The sequence below is a fragment of the Aspergillus ibericus genome, assembly GCF_003184845.1.
Source record: "Aspergillus ibericus CBS 121593 unplaced genomic scaffold BO80scaffold_61, whole genome shotgun sequence".
Taxonomy (NCBI): domain Eukaryota; kingdom Fungi; phylum Ascomycota; class Eurotiomycetes; order Eurotiales; family Aspergillaceae; genus Aspergillus; species Aspergillus ibericus.
This window is the reverse complement of record NW_020292159.1, coordinates 116,920-142,558: the sequence shown is the minus strand read 5'-3', so window position 1 is coordinate 142,558 and position 25,639 is coordinate 116,920. Positions and strand designations below refer to the sequence as shown.

General features: G+C 52.3%; 10 protein-coding genes across 10 annotated transcripts; 8 read left to right on the top strand and 2 right to left on the bottom strand.

The window, feature by feature from the left end:
- Positions 1-615: 615 nt before the first annotated feature.
- Positions 616-4,169, top strand: hdaA (histone deacetylase hdaA). Its single transcript, XM_025714554.1, has 15 exons — positions 616-1,558; positions 1,610-1,898; positions 1,948-1,961; positions 2,013-2,151; positions 2,202-2,314; positions 2,365-2,492; positions 2,542-2,752; positions 2,795-2,906; positions 2,954-3,001; positions 3,049-3,112; positions 3,158-3,250; positions 3,303-3,388; positions 3,446-3,525; positions 3,574-3,680; positions 3,734-4,169. Exons 1-15 carry the CDS (start codon positions 910-912, stop codon positions 4,001-4,003), a joined length of 2,403 nt encoding a protein of 800 aa, XP_025570534.1. The 5' UTR covers positions 616-909; the 3' UTR covers positions 4,004-4,169.
- Positions 4,170-5,114: 945 nt separating this feature from the next.
- Positions 5,115-5,924, top strand: BO80DRAFT_429325 (putative BYS1 domain protein). The gene has a single exon (XM_025720441.1). It carries the CDS (start codon positions 5,176-5,178, stop codon positions 5,653-5,655), a length of 480 nt encoding a protein of 159 aa, XP_025570533.1. The 5' UTR covers positions 5,115-5,175; the 3' UTR covers positions 5,656-5,924.
- A 512-nt stretch (positions 5,925-6,436) lies between these two features.
- Positions 6,437-10,487, top strand: BO80DRAFT_417418 (a-pheromone processing metallopeptidase Ste23). Its single transcript, XM_025718218.1, has 2 exons — positions 6,437-7,138; positions 7,209-10,487. Exons 1-2 carry the CDS (start codon positions 6,659-6,661, stop codon positions 10,293-10,295), a joined length of 3,567 nt encoding a protein of 1,188 aa, XP_025570532.1. The 5' UTR covers positions 6,437-6,658; the 3' UTR covers positions 10,296-10,487.
- Positions 10,488-10,644: 157 nt separating this feature from the next.
- On the top strand, positions 10,645-11,990 carry BO80DRAFT_417415 (cleavage and polyadenylation specificity factor subunit 5). Its single transcript, XM_025718217.1, has 4 exons — positions 10,645-10,762; positions 10,828-11,079; positions 11,133-11,380; positions 11,451-11,990. The coding sequence occupies exons 1-4, from the start codon at positions 10,722-10,724 to the stop codon at positions 11,738-11,740; spliced, it is 831 nt and encodes a 276-aa protein (XP_025570531.1). The 5' UTR covers positions 10,645-10,721; the 3' UTR covers positions 11,741-11,990.
- Positions 11,991-13,372: 1,382 nt separating this feature from the next.
- Positions 13,373-14,833, top strand: BO80DRAFT_240526 (lipase family protein). The gene is made up of 4 exons (XM_025714550.1): positions 13,373-13,695; positions 13,743-13,908; positions 13,953-14,289; positions 14,339-14,833. The coding sequence occupies exons 1-4, from the start codon at positions 13,623-13,625 to the stop codon at positions 14,645-14,647; spliced, it is 885 nt and encodes a 294-aa protein (XP_025570530.1). The 5' UTR covers positions 13,373-13,622; the 3' UTR covers positions 14,648-14,833.
- A 181-nt stretch (positions 14,834-15,014) lies between these two features.
- On the top strand, positions 15,015-16,071 carry BO80DRAFT_240535 (cupin domain-containing protein). The gene is made up of 2 exons (XM_025714551.1): positions 15,015-15,410; positions 15,475-16,071. The coding sequence occupies exon 2, from the start codon at positions 15,484-15,486 to the stop codon at positions 15,979-15,981; it is 498 nt and encodes a 165-aa protein (XP_025570529.1). The 5' UTR covers positions 15,015-15,410; positions 15,475-15,483; the 3' UTR covers positions 15,982-16,071.
- Positions 16,072-16,622: 551 nt separating this feature from the next.
- Positions 16,623-18,454, top strand: BO80DRAFT_497213 (DUF3431 domain-containing protein). Its single transcript, XM_025724064.1, has 3 exons — positions 16,623-17,333; positions 17,402-17,844; positions 17,900-18,454. Exons 1-3 carry the CDS (start codon positions 16,939-16,941, stop codon positions 18,106-18,108), a joined length of 1,047 nt encoding a protein of 348 aa, XP_025570528.1. The 5' UTR covers positions 16,623-16,938; the 3' UTR covers positions 18,109-18,454.
- Positions 18,455-19,219: 765 nt separating this feature from the next.
- On the bottom strand, positions 19,220-20,597 carry BO80DRAFT_367015 (uncharacterized protein; the record flags this gene model as incomplete). The annotated part of the gene is made up of 5 exons (XM_025716266.1): positions 19,220-19,709; positions 19,764-19,906; positions 19,956-20,180; positions 20,242-20,346; positions 20,418-20,597. 5 exons carry the CDS (start codon positions 20,595-20,597, stop codon positions 19,220-19,222), a joined length of 1,143 nt encoding a protein of 380 aa, XP_025570527.1.
- A 982-nt stretch (positions 20,598-21,579) lies between these two features.
- On the bottom strand, positions 21,580-23,857 carry BO80DRAFT_485222 (amino acid transporter; the record flags this gene model as incomplete). Its single annotated transcript, XM_025723486.1, has 7 exons — positions 21,580-22,366; positions 22,426-22,751; positions 22,807-23,223; positions 23,270-23,352; positions 23,407-23,520; positions 23,574-23,644; positions 23,696-23,857. The coding sequence occupies 7 exons, from the start codon at positions 23,855-23,857 to the stop codon at positions 21,932-21,934; spliced, it is 1,608 nt and encodes a 535-aa protein (XP_025570526.1). The 3' UTR covers positions 21,580-21,931.
- Positions 23,858-24,872: 1,015 nt separating this feature from the next.
- BO80DRAFT_429313 (uncharacterized protein) lies at positions 24,873-25,635 on the top strand. The gene is made up of 2 exons (XM_025720440.1): positions 24,873-25,049; positions 25,166-25,635. The coding sequence occupies exons 1-2, from the start codon at positions 24,955-24,957 to the stop codon at positions 25,383-25,385; spliced, it is 315 nt and encodes a 104-aa protein (XP_025570525.1). The 5' UTR covers positions 24,873-24,954; the 3' UTR covers positions 25,386-25,635.
- The last annotated feature ends 4 nt before the right edge of the window (positions 25,636-25,639 follow it).

Here is a 25,639-nt window from a genome sequence, read left to right as displayed (position 1 = left end):
AATGATACAATGTTCATATCTTCCCCCTGTTCACGACTGGATGATATCTCCGTAGCAGTGTAGATGCAGCAGGTGCCTCTCGGAAACCTGGCCCCGGGGTGGAATGCTGCGGCGGTGACTAAGCCCTGCGGCCAGTGAATTGAAGGCGTTCTGATCGACTTCGGCAAACCGCGGGAAATTCTCGGAACTCTGTGAGCGCAGGAGCGAGACCATAATTTTGCCTCTGGCCCATGCCACGTCCCAATCCAGGGGAAGCCAAATCCGGCCTTGCGGATCGGAAGCCATCTCTCTCGACCGATTCTCCGCCCTTGCCTGAACATTTGAGTGGACCGTGGGGGGGTCCGCGGCCATCAAGTCACGTGGAGGGCAGCTAGACCACGGATTTTAGAGCTACATTGATCCCAAACTCCTGGACCAGATCGTCTCTGCTGGTGTGCGCGTTGCGGTGCCTACTGTATCAACAGCCACCCGTAGTTGTCTAGACGGCCTCTTAATCGTGTTCTGCCACGCTTTCCCTTTCTCCTAATCTGGCCTGGCCTCTCTTACATTGGTTGTCGCCGTGGAGGGCCTCTGAGCTTCGGACCTAGTAACTATCTAGTTCCCTTGTTGTTCTACTGCTCTCGCAACCCCAGTACAGTTGCCTCGGTCCTCCTTGAGTGTTGGTCCCAAAGACGCCACCTCCCACGGTATCCTTTCAATTTCCTACCTGTCTCTCCTTTGTGTTTCACCTATTCGTCACCTGTCTCCTGGACCATTTGCGTTTGTGGTTATCCCATCTGTTTCTGTTGCGAACTCTCCCGTCTGTTGATAGGTCCCATTTACTTTCAACTGCGGGTTGGACCATGACAGGTGCGCGCTCCTAGCCTACTGGATCAGGGAGAAATAAGCGCATCTTCACTGTCAATTTCAATGGCAATGGACGAAGACGAAGATACCGTCATGGGAGAGGCGGGCTCTCACAACCTGCCCTCTGTTGCTTCACATGGCTGGACAAACAATGATCCTGGTCTTCAGGGCAATGGCCAGCTTAATGGTAGGTCAGACCCATCGATTGCACCGCCGCTTCTGGGTCAGAGTGTGAAGCTGCCGCTCTCTGAACCCTCGGGAGACTCGCGGACAGAGAACGCGGCAGATACAGAAAACCAAGGGGTATCGCCCCCGAAAAGCCTGCCCAAATCAGTCGACTCTGGCGATGCCACTACTGAAGACTTCGATAAGCAAGATAGTCTTGTCGAGGAGAATTCCGACTGGACTGACGAGGATACAATTGCCCGCACCGGGCTTCCTCTTGCCTCCCTTCCTTCAGGGTTATGCTATGATGTTCAGATGCGCTATCACTGTGAAGTGCGACCGACAGCGGACGTTCATCCAGAGGATCCTAGACGGATCTACTACATCTACAAGGAGCTTTGTCGAGCAGGGCTTGTTGATGACCCGGAGTCGTGTCGACCCCTTGTGGCACGACCGCTGAAACGCATCGATGCTCGCAATGCCACCGAAGCAGAAATCTCGCTTATTCATACGCCCGATCATTTTGCATTTGTAGCGAGCACCAAAGGTAGAGTCTTGTCCATAGTATTGGAGGCCTGCATATTCTAACGGTCGATAGACATGTCTGATGACGAGTTGATTGCATTGGAACACACACGTGATTCGATCTACTTCAATAAATTGACATTTGCATCTTCAATCTTATCAGTTGGTGGAGCGATCGAGACATGCTTGGCTGTTGCAACCCGGAAAGTAAAAAATGCCATCGCAGTCATCCGGCCTCCTGGGCATCATGCCGAACAGGACAAGACGATGGGATTTTGTCTGTTTAATAATGTCTCTGTGGCGACGCGTGTCTGTCAGAACCGACTTGGAGACCGGTGTAGAAAGATTCTGATCCTTGACTGGTATGCTTTGCCTCCCATATTCAGTTCAAGAAGATACTGACCGATCAAGGGACGTTCATCATGGTAATTAGCAGCTCTTATAAGCACAAAGTTCAGGCAATTTACTCTATCTAGGGAATGGGATCCAGAAAGCCTTCTATGATGACCCTAATGTACTATACATCTCACTCCATGTGTATTCGGATGGGAAGTTCTATCCTGGGGGTGAAGAGGGTGATTGGGATCATTGCGGTGAAGGCGCAGGCGTTGGGAGGTATGTGTTGCAATTGTCTGTTTAATCGGAGCTTGCTAACATGTGTGGAGAAATGTGAACATACCTTGGCCCAGCCAGGGCATGGGTGATGGCGATTACATGTATGCTTTTCAACAGGTTGTCATGCCGATCGCGCATGAATTCAACCCAGATCTGGTTATTGGTAAGCGAATCTTCTACCAGAGGATGCACCTCATTGCTAACATGGACTAGTTGCCTCTGGTTTTGATGCAGCTGCGGGCGATGAGCTTGGAGGGTGTTTTGTTACACCTTCGTGCTACGCCCACATGACACACATGCTCATGACGCTTGCTAACGGCAAAGTTGCCGTCTGTCTCGAGGTATGCGCACATGGCTTGGGCCATGATGGTAGACTAATGACTTTGCTAGGGTGGCTATAACTTCAGGTCCATTTCAAAGTCAGCACTTGCAGTCACGAAGACTCTGATGGGAGACCCGCCGGATCGACTCCATACTACTTCACCTTCTGCGCTGGCAACCACTACTGTACGGCGCGTGATGATGATCCAGTCGCGTTATTGGCAGTGCATGTATCCGAAGGGGCCTCCCCAGGATGGGCTCTTCACTGATAGACTTCATGGTAAGATGACTCCCTGTTGCAGGACCACCCTAACCTCTGCAGATGTCATACGTGCTTACCAGGCGAAACAACTCTACGATAACTACAAGCTCACATCACTCTTCATTTATCGGACGGCCATCTCCAAGTCATTCGAGAACCAAGTTCTAGCAAGGTAGGTCAAAGCGCGATGAGACTGGCGCGTGCTAATACTCCGTGCAGTCCCAACTATCATCAATCAGTGCCTCTTTTGGTGATATTTCATGATCCGTAAGTGCTTCGATGGATGCGATTAATCCTTTAATGACCATAAACAGACCAGAGATCATGGGCTTGCCCCATCCCGTCACTAACAAGCTGGAGGCCCACAACTGCTGGCTGGTATGTACCTGTCCCGTCGTTTTACACAGGCGCTGACAGTGATAGGCTGATGTCATGAAGGACTACATCGGATGGGCTGTCGGCAAGGGGTATGCGGTGATTGATGTTAATATCCCCAAGCATGTAACGATCGATCCTGTAAGTTGCCTTATAATTTCCTTGGTTCCTGAGTTAAATGCTGACCCTGAAGTCATCTGGTAAATACGAGGAAGAAGACGAGAATCGGCCTACTGCTACCGAGGAATTAGCAGGATACCTGTGGGATAACTATATCGAGTGAGTGAGAAACGACGACGACCATAGTCAACATGCGATCGGATCTGACAATTGCAGACCGAGCGAGGCCACCGAAATCTTCTTCATGGGTATCGGCAATGCGTTTTACGGGGTAGCCAATCTACTAATCAACCGAGGTGGGTAATCTGTCTCTGAGTCTGGGACAGCAGCTGACACTGGAACAGAGACATTGTACAAACGAGTCAACAGTGTGGTTTCGTTTGTGGCCGAGAACCCGGTTCGCGCCATCGCCTCCCATACGCAGGTCTGGCTGTCGCGGTGGTACAAGGATGTAAGCTTTATTTTCTACCCTTTAACTTTTTGACCATACTTATACCCTAGCAGAACTCCCTCGTATTTGTCTCACATACGCACGGCGTCTGGAACAGCGTCGAGACACGGCGCAAGCCATCCAAGCGCTACGGCCAACTCGTTCAATCGCCCAAGACCAGTCTCAGTGAGATGCTCATGCACCACAAAGAAGAGGCCTATCAATGGATCTCCGAGCGAGCCGATGTGCACGAGAGTGAGACCGAAGAAGAAAAGAAGCCCAAGCCTAAGAGCCGGTCCCCGACGAAGGAGAACCCAGGGGAGCCTCGTTCGGTGGCAAGCTAGGTGTATTTTGAAACTTGCATTGGTGTTGCGATCTTTGTGTGGGATGCATGTGTTGGCAGTAGGTCATTTTGTCTCGGATTTTGCACTTGTAGCCTGCAGAGATGGATGATACTGTACTTGAGAGCATACTATAGTTAATAAGAGAAGACAGTGTTGATGTCATCAGTCTCATAGTTCCTGACCCACCCATTCATTCCTCAACTGCCGACTCACTAGCAGTAATACCATACATCTGACCAAACCTTCAATTTATTTTAAGCGAAGGCAAAGTCATCAAGTGGCCAAAACCCAAAACTTAACCCCATATTAGAAACTATCCTATCCCTACAGTCATCCTCATCGCTCATTTCCGTCCTCATTTCCCCTATCTCAGACCACCTAATAAACCCCCCTCTCAATCACCCCAATCAACCCATCCACCCAACCCAACCTAACCTCACATCCATAAACATCCAATAACCCCATCCACCCATCCATTAACAAAAAAAAAATAAAGTAAAAAACCCCCCAAATAAAATAGTTGCCCCCGAAAACCAATACGAACGACCCACCCAACCTCCCCAAAGTCTAAGACATACATACATATTACATACATGCTGCCGAACGGAGTACGAGAAATCCCGTGATTGGATCCTTGCCCGTGCATGCATACAATCCCACGAATGACGTCGTAGATGGGACGAGATGTATGACGGGAATGTCTCACATCGAGGGACCCCGCGGGGAAAGGGTTCGAGGTTCTTTGGCGGGGACCGTGGGTGGGTTGGGGGCCTTACGGAATGGGTTATTGGATTGGGTTGGATGGTGGATGCTGAGGTGTGATCTACTGGTATTGGGGAGGATGGCGTGCGGGAGGCCTGGGGAACTTGGGACTGGGGAGTGGGAAGAGGGGATCTATTCTTAGAAGTTTGGATGTTGGGATTGGGGTCAGGGTTGATGGGTTGATGAGGAGTATGGGTTGTTCTTGGCTGTTCCGGTAGGAGCTGGATGATGTAGGTAGGGTAGGATGAGGGGTTAATGGGTGTGGATGGGAGGAGGATGATTTGAGGGAGGGGGTATATATAGGATGCTTCTTGCCCTCATGTTTCTAATACTTCACTGTAGCACCAGTTCGCTTGGATTCGCCTTCGCATACTTGATCTTGATTCAATACAATCACTTAAGCAGTCAATATGCATATCCTCTCCACACTCGCATTCACCCTCCTCCCTCTCCTCCCCCTAACCCATGCCATCGGCTCGGCTGTCGTCCAAAACAACTGCACCGACCCCGTCTACCTTTGGTCTGTGGGCGGTTCCATCGGACCCAGACAAACCATCGCCCCAGGCTCCAGCTACAGCGAGACCTTCCACCGTGACGCGACGTCCGGTGGCATCTCTCTGAAGATCACCAAGACGCCGAATGGGCTCTTCGACGGCTCGGCGCAGACGAATTACGCCTATACTCTGAATACAGACACCAACACGGTCTTTTATGACTTGTCGGATGTCTTTGGAGACCCTTTCTCGGGCAGTGCGCTGAGCGTGGTGCCGAGTGATTCCGGATGTGGGAGCATCTGTTGGGCCAACGGGGTGCCTCCTGCAGGTAGTCAGGTGAAGAGCTGCCAGGCGAATTCGAATGAGGTGTTGACTCTTTGTGCGACGAGTTGTTAGTGCTAGGCCTTGAGCTTGGCGTTGGATTTGAGGTGATTGGGTTGGCTTGGTTAATGGCAAGGGGATGAATGGGATATTTGATGCTGGAATTGGGTATGAGATTGATGTTGCTGTTTTGGCTTTGTGGCTTCTGTTGATAGTACTTTGTTAATAATTGTTGATGTATGGACGTTACCAATGAACGTTCCCTGAGGCTGTTGCCAGCTGCTCAAGTGTGTTTATAAATGGCCTGAACAGGGCCGAGACTGTACTAATTCACGCTATCCATCTGAGACACAATAAACCATGTCAGCTTCCGCCTGCGGACCGCAGATAGAATTGGAGGCTTTGTTCAAAGCCGACTTCGGTCACACCAACACCTGTCGGGCACATATGTCTAACATGTCCGTAGATGGGTACTCCAGTAGTGTACTCCGTACGTATCACTCAATCATCGATTCTTTGAGCGATCGCCGCTCTTGGTGGTTGAGTCTGCATGCGCACGTCATAGCAGCCATGCATATGCTTTAAGATTGAGGTCGACCGTCCTTTGTACTTGAAAAGAGATTCTAATTAATCATGAGATGGTATGACCCCCGTCAGTAGTCAGTATCTAGATCCAGTTAATGTTCATGATGGGATAACCCTTGCCTGGAAGGAGGGATGGGAAATACCGAGGCTCGATATCGTCATCCGGCCAAGCCCTCACCGCTTTCTGGGGCTTCACCGCCTGGCAGCATAGCGACGGAAATCGTCCATTCGTTCAGCGTATGCCACCGACAAGTCACTCTTGCTGCTTCATGCCAGTGCATATACTTTGACCATTGACCTGGTGAATTTCTCGCGTTCCTTTCAACATTGACGTGGCACCTTGCTGACCCTTTCTCTCTCCTTCCCAAGACCGTCTATTTATATCCTCGGTCTCTCCTTTCGCCCCTTTCTCTTTCATTCCGGCCACTTTTGAACTACGCCTGCGTCCCCGTGCGGCCGTGCCTCCCGGCAACCGAATCCCTCCTTTCTCTGGATGCCTCCAAGGTCCCCTGCAACTCGCCGCTTGTGGAACTCTAGAGGCCCCTCATATCTTCGCTCCCCAGCTTCTCGCTCATTTACGCAGTCAGGCGCCTTTGCGGCGATTGCCCCTCATTTCTCCTCCCCCTCGCCACGCTTCCCCTCAGCTCCCGACCGTCGCTCATCGCCTGCCGTGCGCTCCTCCCACGCCTTCGTCTCATTCCCCCTCACACTTCGTGCTAGCTTTTCCTCCAGCGCCGCGACCATGGGATCCATCGAGCGCATTGCTGAAAGCCTGGAGAAGCCGGAGCTCGATGATCGCTCCTACCGGGTCATTCGCCTGCCCAACAAACTAGAGGCCCTTCTGGTGCATGATCCGGACACGGACAAGGCCAGTGCGGCCGTCAATGTCAATGTTGGCAACTTCTCAGACGCAGACGACATGCCTGGCATGGCGCATGCGGTAGAACATCTGCTCTTCATGGGAACCAAGAAGGTAGGTGGCCACATCCTGAAACACCAGACCCCTTTCCGGCTGGGTCTAGACTACGATTAACCTCATGTAGTATCCCAAGGAAAATGCCTACAACCAATATCTAGCATCCCACTCGGGTTCCTCTAACGCTTATACCGCAGCTACGGAGACCAACTATTTTTTCGAGGTTTCTGCCACGCCTGCCTCTACCGACGAAACACCCAACCAAGCCGCTACCAATGGATCATCGAACGGCACCGTCGAGTCGAAATCACCCGAATCTCCTTTATACGGTGCTCTGGACCGGTTTGCGCAGTTCTTCGTAGAGCCACTTTTCTTGGAGTCGACGTTGGACCGTGAGCTGCGCGCCGTAGACTCCGAAAACAAAAAGAATTTGCAGAGTGACTTGTGGCGTCTCATGCAACTCAATAAGTCCTTGTCCAACCCCGCCCATCCGTACCACCACTTCTCCACCGGAAACCTGCAGACTCTGAAAGAGGAGCCGCAAAAGCGGGGACTGGAGGTTCGCAGTGAGTTCATCAAGTTTTATCAGGCGCACTACTCGTCCAACCTTATGAAGTTGGTGGTGCTGGGCCGGGATTCTCTCGATGAGATGGAACAGTGGGTCGGCGAGCTGTTCTCTGATGTGAAGAACCAGGACCTTCCCCAGAACCGCTGGGATGACGCCCAGCCCTGGACGCCGGAGCACCTCGGAAAGCAGATTTTCGCCAAACCCGTCATGGATATGCGCTCCCTCGACATTTACTTCCCCTTCATGGACGAAGAGTCAATGTACGAGTCCCAGCCGAGCCGCTACCTTAGCCACCTGATTGGCCACGAAGGCCCAGGCAGTATCCTCTCCTACATCAAAGCGAAGGGTTGGGCCAACGGCTTGTCCGCAGGCGTGATGCCTGTCTGTCCCGGATCCGCTTTCTTCACCATCTCGATTCGGTTGACTCCGGAGGGACTGAAACAACACCGGGAGGTCACCGAGGCGGTGTTTGAATATATCGCCATGATCAAGGAGGGGGAGCCTCAGCAGTGGATCTTCGATGAGATGAAGAACCTGGCCGAGGTCGAGTTCCGGTTCAAGCAAAAGTCTCCTGCCAGTCGCTTCACCAGTCGCCTGAGCAGTGTGATGCAGAAGCCGTACCCACGAGAGTGGCTGCTCAGCGGCAATCTCCTGCGGAAGTTCGAGCCCGAGCTGGTCAAGAAGGCGTTGTCGTACCTCCGACCTGACAACTTCCGAATGGTTATCGTCGCCCAGGATTACCCCGGGGACTGGAACTGCCGGGAGAAGTGGTACGGAACGGAGTACAAGATCGAGGATATCCCGGAAGATTTCATGGCTAGCATCCGCAAGGCTGCGGAGACCTCCCCGGAGAGTCGCCTGCCTGAACTCCACATGCCCCACAAGAACGAGTTCGTTCCAACCAGGCTCTCCGTGGAGAAGAAGGAGGTGTCCGAGCCGGCCAAGACCCCCAAGCTGATCCGTCACGACGACCATGTCCGCCTGTGGTACAAGAAGGATGACCGCTTCTGGGTCCCCAAGGCGACCGTTCATGTCACATTGAGGAATCCCTTGGTCTGGGCTACTCCGGCCAATCTTGTCAAGACCAAATTCTACTGCGAGCTGGTCCGTGATGCTCTGACCGAGTACTCCTACGACGCCGAGCTGGCTGGCCTCGACTATCAGTTGTCTGCCAGCATCTTCGGTCTTGACATCACGGTTGGTGGATATAATGACAAGATGTCGGTCCTCCTGGAGAAGGTGCTTACGAGCATGCGGGACTTGGTCGTCAAGCCCGATCGTTTCAGCATTATCAAAGAGCGTCTCACTCGGGGTTATAAGAACGCCGAGTACCAGCAGCCCTTCTATCAGGTCGGCGACTTCACTCGCTACCTGACTGCGGAACGGACCTGGCTTAACGAGCAGTATGCGGCCGAGTTGGAGCACATTGAGGCCGAGGACGTATCCTGCTTCTTCCCTCAGATCCTCCGTCAGAACCACATTGAGGTGCTCGCTCACGGTAACCTGTACAAGGAAGATGCACTTCGCATGACCGACCTGGTGGAGTCGACTCTCCAGAGCCGTACTCTGCCCGAGCCCCAGTGGCACGTCCGGCGCAACATGATTCTTCCTCCTGGGGCCAACTACATCTACGAGCGTACCCTGAAGGACCCCGCCAATGTCAACCACTGCATTGAGTACTACTTGTTCATTGGCAATCTCGACGACAGCGTTCTGCGGGCCAAGCTTCTGCTCTTGGCTCAAATGACGGATGAACCCGCATTTGACCAACTGCGGAGCAAGGAGCAGCTTGGCTACGTGGTTTGGAGTGGCGCCCGCTACTCTGCAACGACCATGGGCTACCGCGTCATCATCCAGAGTGAGCGCACTGCTCCCTACCTCGAGTCCCGCATTGACGCCTTCTTGACCGCTTTCAAGAAGTCGATCGAGAACATGTCGGAGCAAGACTTTGAAAGCCACAAACGCAGTGTTGTGAACAAGAGGTTGGAAAAGCTCAAGAACCTGGGCTCTGAGACCAACCGGTTCTGGTCTCATGTTGGCTCGGAATACTTTGATTTCGTGCAGAACGAAAAGGACGCCGCGAATGTCCGGACTTTGACCAAGGCCGACATTCTGCAGTTCTACGAGCAGTTTGTCGACCCCCAGTCCCCGACGCGGGCTAAGCTGGCGATTCACCTCAAAGCCCAGGCCGGTGCTCACGCGCATGCCACGAAGCCTCAGGAGCAGAAGACCCAGCTGGTTTCGCTCTTCGGAAAGCAGCTGGAGGCAGCGGGCTTTGCCGTGGACACGGATCGGTTGAGCGCTGCCTTTGAGAATGTCGACGTGTCCAGCGGCGACGAGGCCCAGATTCTGGCCACTCTGAAGGCGTTCTTGGAATCTGGTATGAATCTGTCTGAGCAGCAGACCAAGCCGCTCCTCGAGCAGGTCAAGGCCAACCTGGGTATCCAACTGAAACAGGCTGGTATTGAGACTAAGAGCGATGGGGATGCCGCCAAGTCGAACGGGGTTGTCAATGGCACGGCTGACGACCAGCACCCCACCTACATCAGCAGCGTCGCCGAGTTCAAGGCTCGTCTGGCCGTCAGCGCTGGACCTAGCCCGGTGACGGACCTCAGCGAGTTCGAGGACTTTGACGCCAAGCTATAAACTAGAAATACATGGTTTGGATAAACAGTCCGGCAGATTACCGTACTGATAGACATGATGCTCTTATGTTGGGATTGGATTGGCGTGGGTTGCATGTTGCATGTTGCATGGACGGATGGGAGCAGCGTGTTTTGGGGTTGATGGCGATCGTAGTTAGAATTATTGGATACGAATTACCGGAAATAGAAAAATGATTTGATATGATTTCTCCTGTTGTCTCGACGAGCAACTGGGATAGTTGACTGATGGCGTGGCTGGCCATCGGGGCGGTCGAATGTTTTCGCGGGGCGCTCCGACGGCGAGGCAGCTCCGCCTCAGCTCCGATCCATCACCGGAAGCTTCACTACTACGACTAGTAGTACCTGACCCTCAGCCCGTCCACTCGTTGCACCATTCACTTGCTGCGCATTGATTTTGGCCGCGAAGATGTCGACCACCACCGCGACGGCGATTCAAAGCTCTCGCCCGTACGTCCTCACAACGACCTCACTACCGCTTCTTGCTCCACGCAGCCAACACTGACCATGAACAGCCCCATCATCCCCAAGGACTTCTCCGCGCAACAACCCAAAACCATCCGCCTGTACCCCCTCTCCAACTACACATTCGGCACCAAGGAGACCCAACCAGAGGAAGACCCCTCGGTGCTGGCGCGTCTAAAACGCCTGGAGGAGCACTACGAGGAACATGGCATGAGACGCACCTGCGAGGGTGTCCTCGTCTGTCACGAACACAACCATCCCCACGTGCTGATGCTGCAAATTGCCAACGCGTTCTTCAAGCTGTATGTCCCACGTCCTCACCGCTTGGAATCCTTCTAATTGTGTTGGTATCTAGGCCCGGCGACTACCTCCACTTCGAGGACGACGAAGTCGAAGGATTCAAGAAACGACTCAACGAGCGTCTTGCGCCGGTCGGCTCACAGTTCTCGGGCGAAGGTGTCAACGAAGACTGGGAGATTGGTGACACGTTGGCGCAATGGTGGCGGCCGAATTTCGAGACGTTCATGTACCCGTTCCTGCCGGGACATGTGACTCGGCCGAAGGAGTGCAAGAAGTTGTATTTTATTCAGTTGCCCAAGAAGAGTAAGCTTCCTTTTTCATCTCATACTATTGGGTTTGTGATTTGTCAGTGCGGGTATTGACTTGATTGCAGAGGTCCTCTCGGTCCCGAAGAACATGAAACTCCTCGCGGTCCCACTGTTCGAACTATACGACAACACGGCACGATATGGTCCGCAGCTCTCGGCCATCCCGCATCTGCTGTCGAGATACAACTTTGAGTTCGTGGATGAGAATGATAACGTGGTTGCAGCGACGCCGGGGACGCCGTTGCCCGAGCATCAGATTCCCCGGACCAAGGTGCTGGCCGGGGAGAGCGGCGATGGACAGGATGAGGGAATGACAGACTACAATGCCGAGGGTGAGAACGGAGCTAGTGCGTAGATTGTCAGACGCAGGATGCGTGTGCTGGTCTGAAAGGAATTGTCCGATGATTCCCCGTGGACACCTACCTACCTACCACCTACTCCCCTGCTGATCTCCTCGGGTGATTTTCCTATTCCATTATTCTATTCAAAAGACATGATGTTTGTTTGTTCTGACTGGCGTCTGAGGAGCGAGCTGTTTTATTTGCTACTTTTTTTTTTGTGAGCTATTACTGTCAATATCCATCAAGTACTACCTCGTCGTAGACATGTACCAACCCGGTTAGTGTGCCATAATATAGTAGAGTAATCGTAGTATCGGCAGGAATCGCCCGACCAAGTCCCTCCACGCAGACCATCTACCTAAAAGGTACCTAGCATGCAGATCACCACATGCAGACACGCACACACTGGCACACACTGGCACACCCAGGCACCCGTGAAACTAAAGTCACCTGCCTGCCACCTCCAACCCATCACACTACACTACACAATCCACAACTACCATCCCACAACAGCCACCAATATACCCAGCTAGTCATCACTTATCAAAGAACAATATATCCCTCAAACTAAGACATACCCGCAACCGGAACCCATAACCACCAACCCAATATAACATGTGATCCCAATTCCCGAAGGAAGGAAGGAAGGAAGGCCCCATAATGCGCTTCGGAACCGCGGTTTTCCGTCCGTCCCTCAATCCCAGGCTATATGACAGGGTAGTAAGTAAGGTCTGCACCCCGCAGCCTGCAGTTCGCAGCCCACACCGGTAGAGGATGGGTTAGTTTGGCCAACGAGAAATTCGAATCGGGTGTTGGTGTGGTTTTGGTAGTTGGGACTATAACTAGGCTCCCGGGGAAGGCGTAGTCTGGTAAGGCGATTACCGGATTTCACTAGGGATTTGGTCTAGTGTAGACTGCATAGTGAGTGAGGAGTGACTATTGGGATTTGGGATGCTAATGGGTGGGGATGAAGAGGGGAAGTGCCGGAACTACGGGGAACTGGGACTGGGGTATCTAGTGCCGTGTACTATGTAGGTGGCTAGTTGTGGGGGTCCGGTAGTTGAGTTACTAGTACGGAGTACTCCGTACTTGAGTGAGTGTGGTTGCTTTTGATTGTGTTTTTGTTGATTGGTTGGGGGAGTTGGATAACGAGTGTTTGGTGAGGATTTTGTTGGGAGTTTCTTCTTCTTTCTTTTTCTTGTTTGTGAGGGTATATGAAGGGTAGGATGCTGCAGTCTTTTGAAAGGCATACGAGTACGAGTACAGTATGTACTTGGGTTCGGTCATCCTGTATGGCTCGACTACGCGCCATGCTCGCTGATCGGCAAGTGACAACAAACAGCCACCACCAAATCACCGTCGTCCCATATGTGTTCGTAGTCAGTGCGAACCGCATGTGAAGAACTTCCAGCCTAGCTACACAGTATATCAGCGCAATGGACCTCGGCCTCTCCCCATGATAACACCCTCTAGTCCATGTGCAGAGGGCTGAGTCCACCTCTCCGCGTTTGTCCGCCAGTAGATCCCCCAACACGGCATCCTGCTACTTTATTAAACTTTTCGGCTCCCTATCCTTATACCTGCAGCTATGACAAGCCGTTCATCTCCACCGGCGTTCCGCCCGGAGTTACTGAGACGTTCAGGCACCGGACCGGAACAAGGGATGAGGCAGAGGCATGCTGGCTTCATCAGCCATCGTGAAGAAATCGGAGACAGTTGTCTGACTTACCCCGCTTCTGGCTTTGTCTGGTGCCTGGGGTGAAGAGGAGTGGGTATGGATGGGTATATAAGGAGGGCTGGGGATGGGTAGGTTGGGTGGGAAGAAAGCAGTCCGAGCATTGCAGAGGTCGTTGGTGATCAGTTCCTTGGTTTCTCCGATTGTATATATACGGCAGGATGCATTCTAGCTGGTTCAGTGTGGTGGCAGCGCTCGCTGCGCTGAGTGCTGCAAAGCCGATTGATATTCGAGGTAAGGCGTGTCCCCATCTGAACTGGTGGATGATACTGATGGGGTAGATGTCTCGACTTCCGTGTTGGATGAGTTGGATCTGTTCGCGCAATGGTCTGCCGCAGCCTATTGCTCGGCCAACATCGATAACGATGATACCACGGTGAAATGCTCTGACGATGCTTGCCCATCTGTTGAAGCAGCCAGTACCAAGATGCTGTTTGAATTCGATCTGTAAGTCGCTCGGGCCCTGAGATCCGAACATAGCTAATTGACAGATCGAACGATTACGGCGACACGGCCGGCTTCTTTGCCGTAGACAGCACCAACGAGCGACTGGTAGTATCCTTCCGTGGAAGTAGCACGATCGAGAACTGGATCGCGAACCTCGACTTCATTCTCGAGGAAGCGGACGACCTTTGCAGCGGATGCTATGTCCACAGCGGCTGGTGGAAGGCATGGGAGCAAGTTGCGGACGATCTGACGAGCGAGATCGATTCCGCGCTGAGCACATACTCGGGCTACTCCCTCTTCTTTACCGGACATAGTCTGGGCGGTGCGCTGGCTACTATTGGGGCCACGGTGCTGCGCAATGCCGGGCATACCGTCCAGTTGGTGAGTGTCTGAGCAGAAGAATAGGATAGATCAGTGCTGACTGGAGTAGTATACCTATGGATGTCCCCGGGTCGGAAACTATGAGTTGGCCGAGTACATCACCAGCCAGGGGTCTGGGGCGAACTACCGCGTCACTCACACCAATGACATTGTTCCCAGAGTGCCACCAATGCTGTTTGGATACAGTCAGCCCAGTCCGGAATACTGGATCACCAGCGGGGATGGGGACACGGTTGCGTCGTCGGACATTGAAATCATCGAGGGAATCAACTCGACCAAGGGAAATGCGGGAGAGGCGATTGAGAGCGTTCTGGCTCATCTGTGGTACTTTTTCAGCATTTCCGAATGCCTCTTATAGGCGTGTATATACCACTCCCTGTTGGTAGTGTATATCTGAATTCAATGCTTCCCAATGGCGCAGCCTGCATTATGATACCACATCAAAGCCGCCAAGGTATCAGAATCGGTGTTCTACTCCTGCGCTTTGGTTGCCTTTCGCACTGCTCCGTCAACCTGGGCGAAGGATGTGGTGAGCCAAAGCTGTGAAGTGGAGAGAAATACAATGATCAAAATGATATGTCAATAAGGACCAATCAAGAAGGGATAGTCGGGGAGCCCAAGGTGTGCCTCGAGGGACCTGAAGAGTGTTGGGATCACCATCTCGGCAAGACCAGTGGGCCTTTGCTGTTGGCTGACCGGACATAATGTCCGCTATTCCCGGCCCCCTCATTAACTGCCTTTATACAGCGAAACGTCCCACCGGTTGAGACATTCTTCACAAAGTCTTAGCATCATAGCAGACAGGGAGTTGATATGATAGTCGTCACTTCCTGCCCCGTTGGTCCGACCTGCAAATGGGTGGTATAATATGTAAGAGAGGACCCCGGATCGCCCACAACATATCGGGGAAAGAATCATTATTCATGACAAGTTCCAATGGCATGAGGGCAGTAAATCAGGGAGGAAAGCTGTCCCAGGTGGGGTCAGGCTCTGGCACGGACTTACCGGACTTTATTGCTTTCTCCGACCCCACTGCTATAGTCAGAACTATATCGTCTTGATTCTTCTGCTGCAGAAGCTGTCAAGTACATAGCTTCAACCTTGCATAGTGTGCTGTCCCGGTGAGCTACGGGTTTGAATATTCTCCAATGCCTTATCCCAGCGCTAACAATAACGGAGATATAGCTTGCCCCAATGGCTGATCCTCTGCCTCCTCGAATGAGCGACACTCGCACTGTTGTCACCGGCCACGATGAAAAAGGCAACGCAATCATATTGAAAGACACCTCCAACCAGGCAACCCCTGTCGGCGACGGAACGTTCTTGAATGCACTATGGTCTTCAAGTGACACTCCTGCTCGCATTGACGGTGATGCGAACAAGGTCCCTGATCCCGCAGATGGATTCAAAGGGAATGTTTTCAACACTTACGACATTCCGCCCCGCTATCAAGGCCCCATGCATCGCACTGTCACATTAGATTATATCGTGGTTCTCCGGGGGCAGGTGGTTCTGACTTTGGACGATGGTAAGCGGGTTACTTTCGCTGAGGGGGATACGACGGTACAGCGAGGCACGATGCACAGTTGGGCGAATGAGTCGGATCAGTGGGCTCGACTTGTTTCGGTTATGCTTCCAGCTAGACAGCTGACTGTGGATGGAAAGGCTTTGGAGCCGTACTGGCCGTTCTAATTGCATATTTCAGCAGTAAATCATCGACTCGATACTCAAAAAATGACGTGCAGTTTGCAAACCATCTCGATCAAACGATAGAAGGAATATAGAACTGGAAACTGGTGGAAGAATGAGATGAAAGAGGTTTTCCGTTTGCCATGTCCCCAGGTGCTCTATTATAGACCTGTAGCTGTGCTTTACTTATGTGGTCTTCGAGATAGCACACCATAAATTGCTGTCGTAGGTGTTACCCGAGACTGATACTCGGAATGTCTGGGGAATTGATTTAACATTAACATGTTGATCTCGGATCATTCAAGAAATCCAGAACATGTATAGTACTACCATGTAGCAGGCAGTTAACAATAAATAGCCTACAATGATTATATAAGCATCATGTGTATCTTTCGTACTGGTCCTGCGGTATTGGGGGTAGCCTTAAAATTACGGAATACGGAGTACTAAGATAGAATTGATGTCTTCCGATGCCCAGGCCGATCAGCCAGAAAAGCAACGTCAAGCCAGGTTTGAACGGCAGGAATGCTGGCCTCCAGGAATCCAGTTTCGAGTTGTAAAAACGAAGCCCGCGAGCCAATCCCATTACGTAGCGGTTAGTCGGCCGTCGGCCGCACGTGTGGAGGACCTCCACTTGCCATCTTCACTTCTCTCCAACAACACCCTCAATCTTGCCAGCTGTCGCATCCCCGGCGCCAGTAACCGCCTCTGGGCCTCCGTGGTCTATTCTTCATTCCGCGGCCGACATCTCCTCCCCTTCACCGCGCAATTTCTCCCGATACGGAGACCCTCGAACCGCCGTTCCTCTCACCGACCGTCAGCGATCGCCCGCCGTGCAGCCATGTTCCCTGCCCCGTCACTCTAATTGACGCACAATTGACTCCTGGCATACATCCCTCCAGCAGCATATGATTACGACCTCCGACCTCCTGCCGTGTCCGCCGCCCGCCGTTGCCCGTCATGTTATTCTTCCGCGGCGGAGTCAACAGTCCGCGCCGGCGCAATCAAGAAAAAGCCATCCTCTGCACCATCCTCATCATTTACGCCCTCTACTTCCTCTTTTTCGCCGGGAGCTCCGATCCGAAACGGGCTGAAACGTCTGCTCAGGATGTGGTCAAGGGAGGCCCGCTTCGGGACTCGCGGTCGGGGCAGGCTTCCCCGTCCGCGTCGGCCGCTGCGCAACAGCGCCAGACTCTCACCAAGGAGATGGTGGTGGCCAGTCTAAAGGGCGACGACGTCTCATGGCTGTACGAATATTTTCCCGAGTGGCATAAGAGCGTACATGTGGTGGATGACAGGAATGCCAAATTGACGGTCGATTTGAATAAGGGGAGGGAATCCATGGTGTATTTGACGTGAGTTTTTCCATCATCATCACCTCGCCCTGCTCCAGGGAAGTGCTGGACCCAGCTCACAGCTCCAGGTATATAATTGACAACTACGATAATTTGCCCGACTCAGTCCTCTTCATTCATCCCGAACGATATCAATGGCACAACGACGACCCTTATTACGATGGCGTGCCCGTCCTCCGCAACTTCCAGGTTCCCTACCTACAGAAACAAGGCTATGTGAATCTGCGGTGTGCTTGGGTCTTGGGATGCCCGGCGGAAATTCACCCGCTCACGGATTCGCATCGCAGCGATGTCCACGCCGGGGAATATTTCAAGACCGGATTCATGGAGTTGTTCCCGGGGGCCGAGGTTCCCGACGAAGTGGGGGTTTCATGTTGCGCCCAATTTGCCGTGACGAGCTGGAAGATCCGCGAGCGGCCAAAGAGCGACTACGTGCGGTACCGGAAGTGGCTGGCCGAGACGACACTGCCAGATGCTCTCAGTGGACGCATCATGGAATATTCCTGGCACAGTATGTTTCAGGGTTGAATGATAGTCGATGATGGATGGATGGCTAACGGTAGCAGTGATTTTTGGCAAGGGCCCGGTCTACTGCCCGACGGCAGAGGAATGCTACTGCAAAGTCTTCGGGCTGTGCGATTTAGATTGTCCGACTGAGGGAGATTGCGCTGGTCGCTATGTTCTCCCGCCATACTCTTCTCTTCCGAAAGGGTGGCCATACATTGGCTGGAAGGGTCAAAAACAGGACCCGAGCAAGGGACTCCCGGAAGCTTGATCGGATGACAAGGAACCCCTGTGATGTTCGAGTATAAGTGATGTAATCCCGGTATGTGGCTTGTTGGGACCGGCCAGGACCCAGCAGGACACCCCGTGATGGAATATAGGTCCATACCGAGAGCGGCAACGCGTCTGGCAGGTGGCACGGCAGCATCGCGCACTGTCTGGCCCACTGGAATCTGCTCGGGAATGAGATCAGCAGCTATTCCACCCCGGCGCGGTTTGACATATCAGCAATCTTGAAGGATTAATCGACAGCTGTCATGCTGTCACTAACTGATGTACATGTACTATAACCACTATTTCATGCCATGTGAAGTAATAATCACGACTCAGAATATACCTACCCTTCTTTCCTTTCCCTCCACCCATCACGAGCCGCTAAAGCAAGATAAACAAGCACCTGACACACAAGCCCGACAGACCATACATACCCCACTGCAGTCAGAGTTTCCGATTCCGCCAGCAAGTCGTAAGATTGCGCCGGATTCTAACTAGTACTCCTCTTAGGGATTAGAAACCTAGACGGCGCGATCGGTACCTAGTCCTCGGTAACCCCTTAGATAGACCCTGACGGTCGACAGGGATGCATGCATGGTTATCTATGAGTATCCTCTATTGCAGCAGGGCAGGGGGCTAGCACTATCAACTGCTTATCTGGAGTGAGAAATTAGTAGGAGACTACTCCGTAAACTAAGCTGGATTGATTTAGTAGAGTGGACTAGGCTATCTTTCTCACGGAGGGAGATAAGGGGGGAGGGAGGGCGCTAAAACTAGGTGAGGTGAGGTGAGCAAAACTGAGGAGGATGACTGGGTATGTGGCGCATGGGGCATGGGTTGGAGTTGATAAGTATGGACAGGGGTCCGTGTTTCGTGTAGGGGAAAGTAAAGATGATGGGTCTTATGGTGCTGTCCAGTTTGAATGGGGAAGATGAAGCCATCTCGTGTTGTATAGACAGAGGGGCCTATGAGAGCGAGAGTTAGGGGACTCTGTCACAGGTGTTGACTTGGGGTATATATTGGGAGGAAGATACGAGGATGGTGAAACCTCGTGGTTGGATTACTGAGAGACAGCCTATCTGCGGAGGAACAAATGAAATCTAGCTAGATTATCTCAGCTCATGAGTGACAGAATACTCAACGTTCTTTTTGATGATCATTTTCGTGCTATCCGTACTGGTCACGCTATCCCCGTCGGTCATTTTACTCCCCCCGTCGTACGCAGTCGCAGTGACGATACCGGCTGGTTCCGGTGCAAAGGTAGGTTGTGAATGTCGCGGGTTCAATCCGTGGCCAGCCTCTTCATGATTGTCCATGGACTGCAAGACGTAGCTCTGCGACTGTTTGGATAGCTCCCGGGCGTATTTGGCAGACCTCGATTGGGCACTGCTGGTGCCCAGTGTGGCCTCCCCTGCGTTGCCGTATGTGACGCTGATGGCGCGCATGAAGGGGGCGAGGCAGAAGGCCGTACACACGATGAGAGAGTAGTTCATGCCCATTTGGGTCCAGACGTAGCCGTCGATGATGTCAAAGGTAGGGTTTGAGGAGTAGGCGTATTTATTGAGATGGTATAGATGTAGAGACGAGAAGACAATGAGTCTAATACAGGCTTCAGTTAGAGTTGTAAATTATTGCACAAATAGGGCTACTCACGGCAACCGAACGGCGAAGGAGGATAGAACGATGAACTTTCGGGTCGTCGGCATCTGCAGACCTTTGACGAGAAGCAACGAAAACAAGAAGAGCATCATCTCGATGATGTTGTCCATCACAGCAACGTACTCCCATTTTTCGAACTAAGATGTGTAAGTAGATGCCAAAAAGCAACGCGAGTGAAACACCTACCAAGCCACTGCAGTGATCCACAGGCCTTGCCCATGGCCGGTTCAATTCACAATTGATCAGGAGGATCAGAATTGAGGACAGCACCCAGAAGATGTTTAGTCCTAAGATACCGTGAAGAACCAAATGATGGACGCGCTGAGGAGTCAGCCGCCAGAGCATCCCGAGCACGCAGCATTTGGATAGAAAGACGGTGATCAGGAAAAGTGTATCGGTGGCAGCGGTTGTCTGTGTGAATGGATTGCTTGATCAATGCTGTGTCCTCTCCTTGGCCTCTGACCCCACATACCTGTTGAACTTTCACGACTTGATCGGAAGAAAGAAGGTCGATGGATGTCCCAAACCCCTTGGCAGAGTTTGACATTACTAACGAGGTCTGGATGATTGAAAATGCCTATAAAATCCCTAGAATTAGGCTTTCATGCGTCTTCAGCTTGACGAAAGATGAAGACAGTTATGGCTTACCGTAGCAACGAACAACAGATGGTCATCTCGTCCAAATCCCGGGCTCAGTAATGTCCTGACATACACGCGGATGACCAAACAGATCAACGCCATGATCAAGGCCAACGTCCCCACGACAATCACGATTCCGGCATGGTGGCTCCCATCAATGACCACCAGGGGCTTCCCAGCACTCATCATGACCCAAGAGTACAGAGGAAAACCAACCAGCGGATGTGAGCGCCACCTACCGTCTCGTGTCCTTCTGGAAGAACAGAAAGTCCAGGGTGAGATCCCCTAATGCAGGGGTCACCCGACTATAAAGATTGAGTAGATTAATGCAAACATGCATGCAGGGCATTAGGGTATTCCTTTCAGCGGACATAAAGACAGGATACCACATCGTCGGGCCCAAGGCCAGGAGGACTAGGTTAGATAGGTTATCCAGGATGACTCGGTTGGACTCCGCCGCTGGCCAGGACGCGAATTGCTGTTAGCCCAGGGATAGCGCAAAGGGGGCAGGTGGAATGCATGGAAGGATTCGTTGGGCCAGCCTCATAATCAGCCAGGGTTGAGTTCCCGACTGATGGAAGGAGTTCGCTCATCCCGGCTGATGTTCGGAAATCGGGCTAGTCGAGATAGGTTTCCCCCTGCACGATGAGAACCTTATTCGCCAGAGGGAATAACAGGTACAGGGGTGTGTATATTGCCTTGGGGTCTAGTATGATTGGAGTAAGCAATCACATCGCACATGTCGCAGACCACTATGGACTAGGTGCAGTCGCCTCGACTAGGCTGCCGCTACTCCATACTAGTGATAAACTGAGGTAATCCGCCGCAGCCATATGAGCAATGTTTCACTGTTATCAAGGTAAATGAAGCAGGTGGTGGCCTCGCGGATAGCAACTCCAGAGTTAATAAGGTTGCAGCCTGGCTCCGGAGCGTGGCTGCGTGAGACGTAGATAGTGCTGACTGGTGTAGGACCAAGCCGGCCGGGGCATCCTTTGCGATCCACTGCAGAGCGCTCCGGGGAGCGATTTTGGACCGGCGCCGGTGTAGATCGCCGGGGGATTTGCCCAGACCAGTTAGGGTTGGTGGGAGGAGCGCCAGCAAGCTTCCTGGTGGGCCGCGGGCGGATCGTTTGGCGAACAAGATCCGGTCCGGACCCCCCCCGAGGCGTGGAATATAAATTTGGTTCCAGACGCAATCAAATTCGGTTGATTTGAGTTTCGTAGTCTTATCAGTGGAGAAAGGACCAAATTATACGGTGAAGTCTCAATATTAACGCTGTATTGCTGTGGCTGTAGGCAGGCCACGGAAGGATCATGATCCCGACCGTCATCTCGAAATATGAATGGTTAATTAACATAGTTTCCCACTCCGTTGATCCGGCGAAGCAGGGGCACCGGTGAAGCCAACTAAACATAGGCTGGCGCAGTGGAGACAATCAGCGGCAGGTCCTGTCCAGGAGCCAGAGTCGCCGAAATGGAAAGAGGTGGCGTGGCCAAGCACGAGAGGATAGACGAGCGACCGAATCATAGTTCACGCTGGACCAGAGCCACGGGCGGCACATACGTCTTCCGCCCATACAACAGATAATAGATGATGGAGAAAATCAACATGCCACCATACATGAGCGAGCTCCAGTTCATCGTCGTGGGATCCACAGTCGAGTAAAGCGGAAACATGACGAAGATGAATTCCGGGATGAGGAAGGCGAGGGCCCCGAGGTTGACCCAGAGTCCCCAGCGACCCAACGACCACCGATGCGGAGGAAGAGGCTCCCCGCGGATGCGCTTCAGCGCAATACAGGAGACGGTGACGATGTACGAGTTCAACAACGCTCCGACGGTGAGAGTGATCAGGGCATCAAGGGCGACGGTGGAGCCGATATTGATGAGGGACAAAAGGATCGTGAGGACGAGGGACACAATGACAGCGTTGAGGGGAATGTTCCAGTTCGGGTTGACCTGCGGGGGGAGGTGGTGCATCAGTATTCAGCTGAAGCTAATTAACGGGTGGACCATACATGACCGAAATAGCTAGCGAGTGGGACGCCCCCATCACGGGCAAATGACCAGAGCTGACGGGAAGCAGTGGCGACTTCAGTAATCACACTGGAAATAAGAGACATGGTCACAACGGCGGTCATTGCATTAGTGGCCGCGTAGCTTTTAGTCGCGTTGAAGAAGACCTGGATGAAAGGATAGCCGGTGTCCGATGCGAGGACCTCATCCACGTTGCCCAGGGTAAAGCACAGAGTGACCATGACAATAAAGGCCAGGATTCCGTTCAACGAGCAGGCCGCCATAATAGCCTTGGGAATGGTCGTGGAAGCGTCCCGGACTTCTTCGGCTGGAGTTTTGTATTAGCATGTATGGCTGAGCCGGCACAAGAAGAGACCACTCACACATGTGGACAGTACAGTCGTAGCCGATCATGGCTGTCAGTGCTGTGATCAGACCGACCATCGTGGCAGTGCCATTGCTATTCCAATCGCCACCGTTGGTGAACTGCGTGAAAACGGTCTTGGCGTCACTGATGGGTGCCAGCACCCAGAGTGGGATGATTACAATGAAGAAACCCGCGACGTGCAGAATTAAGATGAAGGCTTCCACAAGAGGGAGCTTCTTGGCCAGGAAGGTGTTGAAGAGAACCGAAAAGAGGGTGATCGCAATGGTGATGAGGGTGCCATGCCATTGCTTAAAGACGTAATCGGGGTAGTTCAGAATAGCGAGTCCTTGGATGATGGTGCCTGCCAGGAAAGCAATCGACACAATGGCGCATTCCCAGCCTGTAGCGCACAGCCAGCCTATATGCGATCGGGCTTGTTGGTTAAGATGCCTTGATGATGAAGTAGAAGCAGCGCGTACCGGTGATATAGCTCAAAAACTTCTGACAGCTCTTAGGAGCAAATTCGGAGACCCAATGGTACTGGCCACCCGCGGTTGGTGCCCTATACAGATCTCAACATGAGATCGACCTGTTAAGGTTAAGGCGTTGCACTTACATGGAAGCCATTTCCGCCAGACTGGCAAATAGCAGCAGCACGCCAACCGTAACCACCACAAATCCCCAAATAAAACCAGCAGTACCACCATCGACCAAAGGCGAGCTCATCATACTGGATCGATATCAGCAGACTGAGTCTGGCAACCAGGCGCAAGGACAACTTACGTCAGCACAACCTCCCATGAAGCAATCAGAGTACAGCCGAAGGCAACGATCGAGATGAAGCGAAAGTTTCTCTAAAGATGCCATTAGAACCGACGTATATGCATCGGACGAAGGCATCGAACCCTCAAGACTTGTTCCTTTCCCAAAGCTTGCATATCTCTCTGATCGGCCATGGTGCCGATATACTTCTGGGCCACAGACCCTTTGGTAAACCCATCTCCATCAAAAGTGGTGGAAATATTGCCACCACCTTTGGTGGCCGTCATTTCAACACTGTCCGGCATCTTGTTGGTGCCCTTCGTCTGGTATGAAAGTGTGGGTGTGCACTGAGTCGTCCAGAGAATTGATCGTTCAAACCAGGGTCGTCTGGTGTATTTCTATTCAATCTTCTAGAGGCCGTGGATCATGCATCCGCGTTAGCCAACCCACCATTACCCTGACGAATTCCCAGAGGGGAAACTCTGCCCTTCAGGCCAGTCATCGACAGGGGGTTAGGGGTGGCCTAGAAGCGACTCATGCAGCTGACAAACTTCAGGCCAAATGCAGCTGGTTCACATTCGATTCGGTTGGCCATCATGAGGAGCTCCATTGAATCCTGGGTGTTCCACTATCAATGGTGACCCACCAGGTGTCCTGAGCTAAAGCGTTGGCGTGGGCTAAGTGGCCTAGTGCTAATCTAACGGCCTCGGGGGAGACCAGGCAAATGGCAATATTATCCCGCGTCGCTAGCAGTACTAATTTGTCCGAGAATTGTGTATCGTCTCTAACCCATCGATTATTTCAGCCTGAGTACGGAGTACGGAGTAAGGCTTCCTCGTAAACTGAAATTGCTGGCAGCCATGCCTCGGCTGGGTTTGTACTTTCTCTAGGAAGCTTTTGAATCGGCTTAGGCCAGTACTTTGCTTGCTGTAATCCAGTCCGAGCTGGGGATTTCGGAAAGGAATACCTTTCCTCCATAGTTCACTCAGGAGTCTTCATGATTATAGAGTGAACTGGAATTTCTGTGGTCAGTGGTGGCCGGGAAAGGAGTGGAAGCCATTCCTAAGCATGGGCGGATTAGCAATCAGAGTCACGTAAACTAGTTCAAAGTAACCAATCTTTTCAGGTTAGTTGCCCCAAGCTTGTAGCGCACAGTCTCAGAACCACCGATCCGTTCGTGTCAAGAACTTGGAGTCCGCCGTCGGCAGGGACAATCGAAAGCAAACAGAACCAAACAGCATGATGCACACGTGACCCTGGCATTCAAGCCCCTGCTAAACTCTCAAACCGGTCTAGCTCAGTCGTCCAGATACGTCATAGCTTCTCCCCCACATCGCATCCAGCAGTTCCAAACTTCAGCTTGAACGCTTAATTCCACTGCTTCCCTTACTGCGAGAACAAAATGGCGGAAACATATCCTATTGGCACACGCAAGGAGTGCGAGCGCTTAGTCCGAGACTGGGGCTTCAAGCATATCTTTACCTGGTCGGATGGAAGGTGAGTAGACTGCCATTCTTATGTGTTTGATGAGCCATGAAAGTTTCTCGATATGTATGCTCGGAATCCACGATTTCCCGCCCAGGCAGTCTCAAGGATGCTAATGCAAGTTGCAGTAATGCCTATTACTCTCCACACTCGCATGGAGGTGTCACAACCCATCTCATACGGCAGGGGAGTCTGACGATCACATACCCGGATGACAATGCCAAGTTGTATGATGGGGAGGTAAAGAAGGAGACATTCGGGGTCGGTGCAAGGGTGGATGTCCCTGCTGGAAAGCTGCACGAGGTTTGGATTGGCGACAGTGGGTGCGAGTATGTGATTGGAGAGTAGACTGGGACGTGATACATGTGCATATCGCATGAAAGGACATGATTCATGACTCTTTATGTGGGTATCCACTGATTGTATTATGTTGCTCTATGTCTAATCTATAGACGTCAGATGGCGCCCTGTAGGGTGCTCATCGAGCTCTATGTGTTTTGTCGTCATCTAAACCTGGGTATATCATCATTTTGTTCGTCTAGTGGGTAAATCGGAAATCGAGTCTGTATGATAATTAGAAAGGTTCTTTTGGTTACAGCTGT

Excerpts from the sequence above, each read along its gene's own strand:
- BO80DRAFT_417415 (XM_025718217.1), top strand. The coding sequence starts at position 10,722 with ATGTCGACCACCACCGCGACGGCGATTCAAAGCTCTCGCCC. Across the intron at positions 11,080-11,132 it reads GCCAACGCGTTCTTCAAGCT|GCCCGGCGACTACCTCCACT; the intron begins GTATGTCCCACG and ends GTTGGTATCTAG. Across the intron at positions 11,381-11,450 it reads TATTCAGTTGCCCAAGAAGA|AGGTCCTCTCGGTCCCGAAG; the intron begins GTAAGCTTCCTT and ends ACTTGATTGCAG.
- BO80DRAFT_497213 (XM_025724064.1), top strand. The coding sequence starts at position 16,939 with ATGTTATTCTTCCGCGGCGGAGTCAACAGTCCGCGCCGGCGCAATCAA. Across the intron at positions 17,334-17,401 it reads GAATCCATGGTGTATTTGAC|GTATATAATTGACAACTACG; the intron begins GTGAGTTTTTCC and ends TCACAGCTCCAG. Across the intron at positions 17,845-17,899 it reads CATGGAATATTCCTGGCACA|TGATTTTTGGCAAGGGCCCG; the intron begins GTATGTTTCAGG and ends TAACGGTAGCAG.
- BO80DRAFT_417418 (XM_025718218.1), top strand. The coding sequence starts at position 6,659 with ATGCCTCCAAGGTCCCCTGCAACTCGCCGCTTGTGGAACTCTAGAGGC. Across the intron at positions 7,139-7,208 it reads TCTTCATGGGAACCAAGAAG|TATCCCAAGGAAAATGCCTA; the intron begins GTAGGTGGCCAC and ends AACCTCATGTAG.
- BO80DRAFT_240535 (XM_025714551.1), top strand. The coding sequence starts at position 15,484 with ATGGCTGATCCTCTGCCTCCTCGAATGAGCGACACTCGCACTGTTGTC.
- BO80DRAFT_240526 (XM_025714550.1), top strand. The coding sequence starts at position 13,623 with ATGCATTCTAGCTGGTTCAGTGTGGTGGCAGCGCTCGCTGCGCTGAGT. Across the intron at positions 13,696-13,742 it reads AAAGCCGATTGATATTCGAG|ATGTCTCGACTTCCGTGTTG; the intron begins GTAAGGCGTGTC and ends CTGATGGGGTAG. Across the intron at positions 14,290-14,338 it reads CCGGGCATACCGTCCAGTTG|TATACCTATGGATGTCCCCG; the intron begins GTGAGTGTCTGA and ends TGACTGGAGTAG.
- hdaA (XM_025714554.1), top strand. The coding sequence starts at position 910 with ATGGCAATGGACGAAGACGAAGATACCGTCATGGGAGAGGCGGGCTCT. Across the intron at positions 2,152-2,201 it reads GAAGGCGCAGGCGTTGGGAG|AAATGTGAACATACCTTGGC; the intron begins GTATGTGTTGCA and ends ACATGTGTGGAG. Across the intron at positions 3,526-3,573 it reads CAATCTACTAATCAACCGAG|AGACATTGTACAAACGAGTC; the intron begins GTGGGTAATCTG and ends ACACTGGAACAG.
- BO80DRAFT_429325 (XM_025720441.1), top strand. The coding sequence starts at position 5,176 with ATGCATATCCTCTCCACACTCGCATTCACCCTCCTCCCTCTCCTCCCC.
- BO80DRAFT_429313 (XM_025720440.1), top strand. The coding sequence starts at position 24,955 with ATGGCGGAAACATATCCTATTGGCACACGCAAGGAGTGCGAGCGCTTA. Across the intron at positions 25,050-25,165 it reads TTTACCTGGTCGGATGGAAG|TAATGCCTATTACTCTCCAC; the intron begins GTGAGTAGACTG and ends TGCAAGTTGCAG.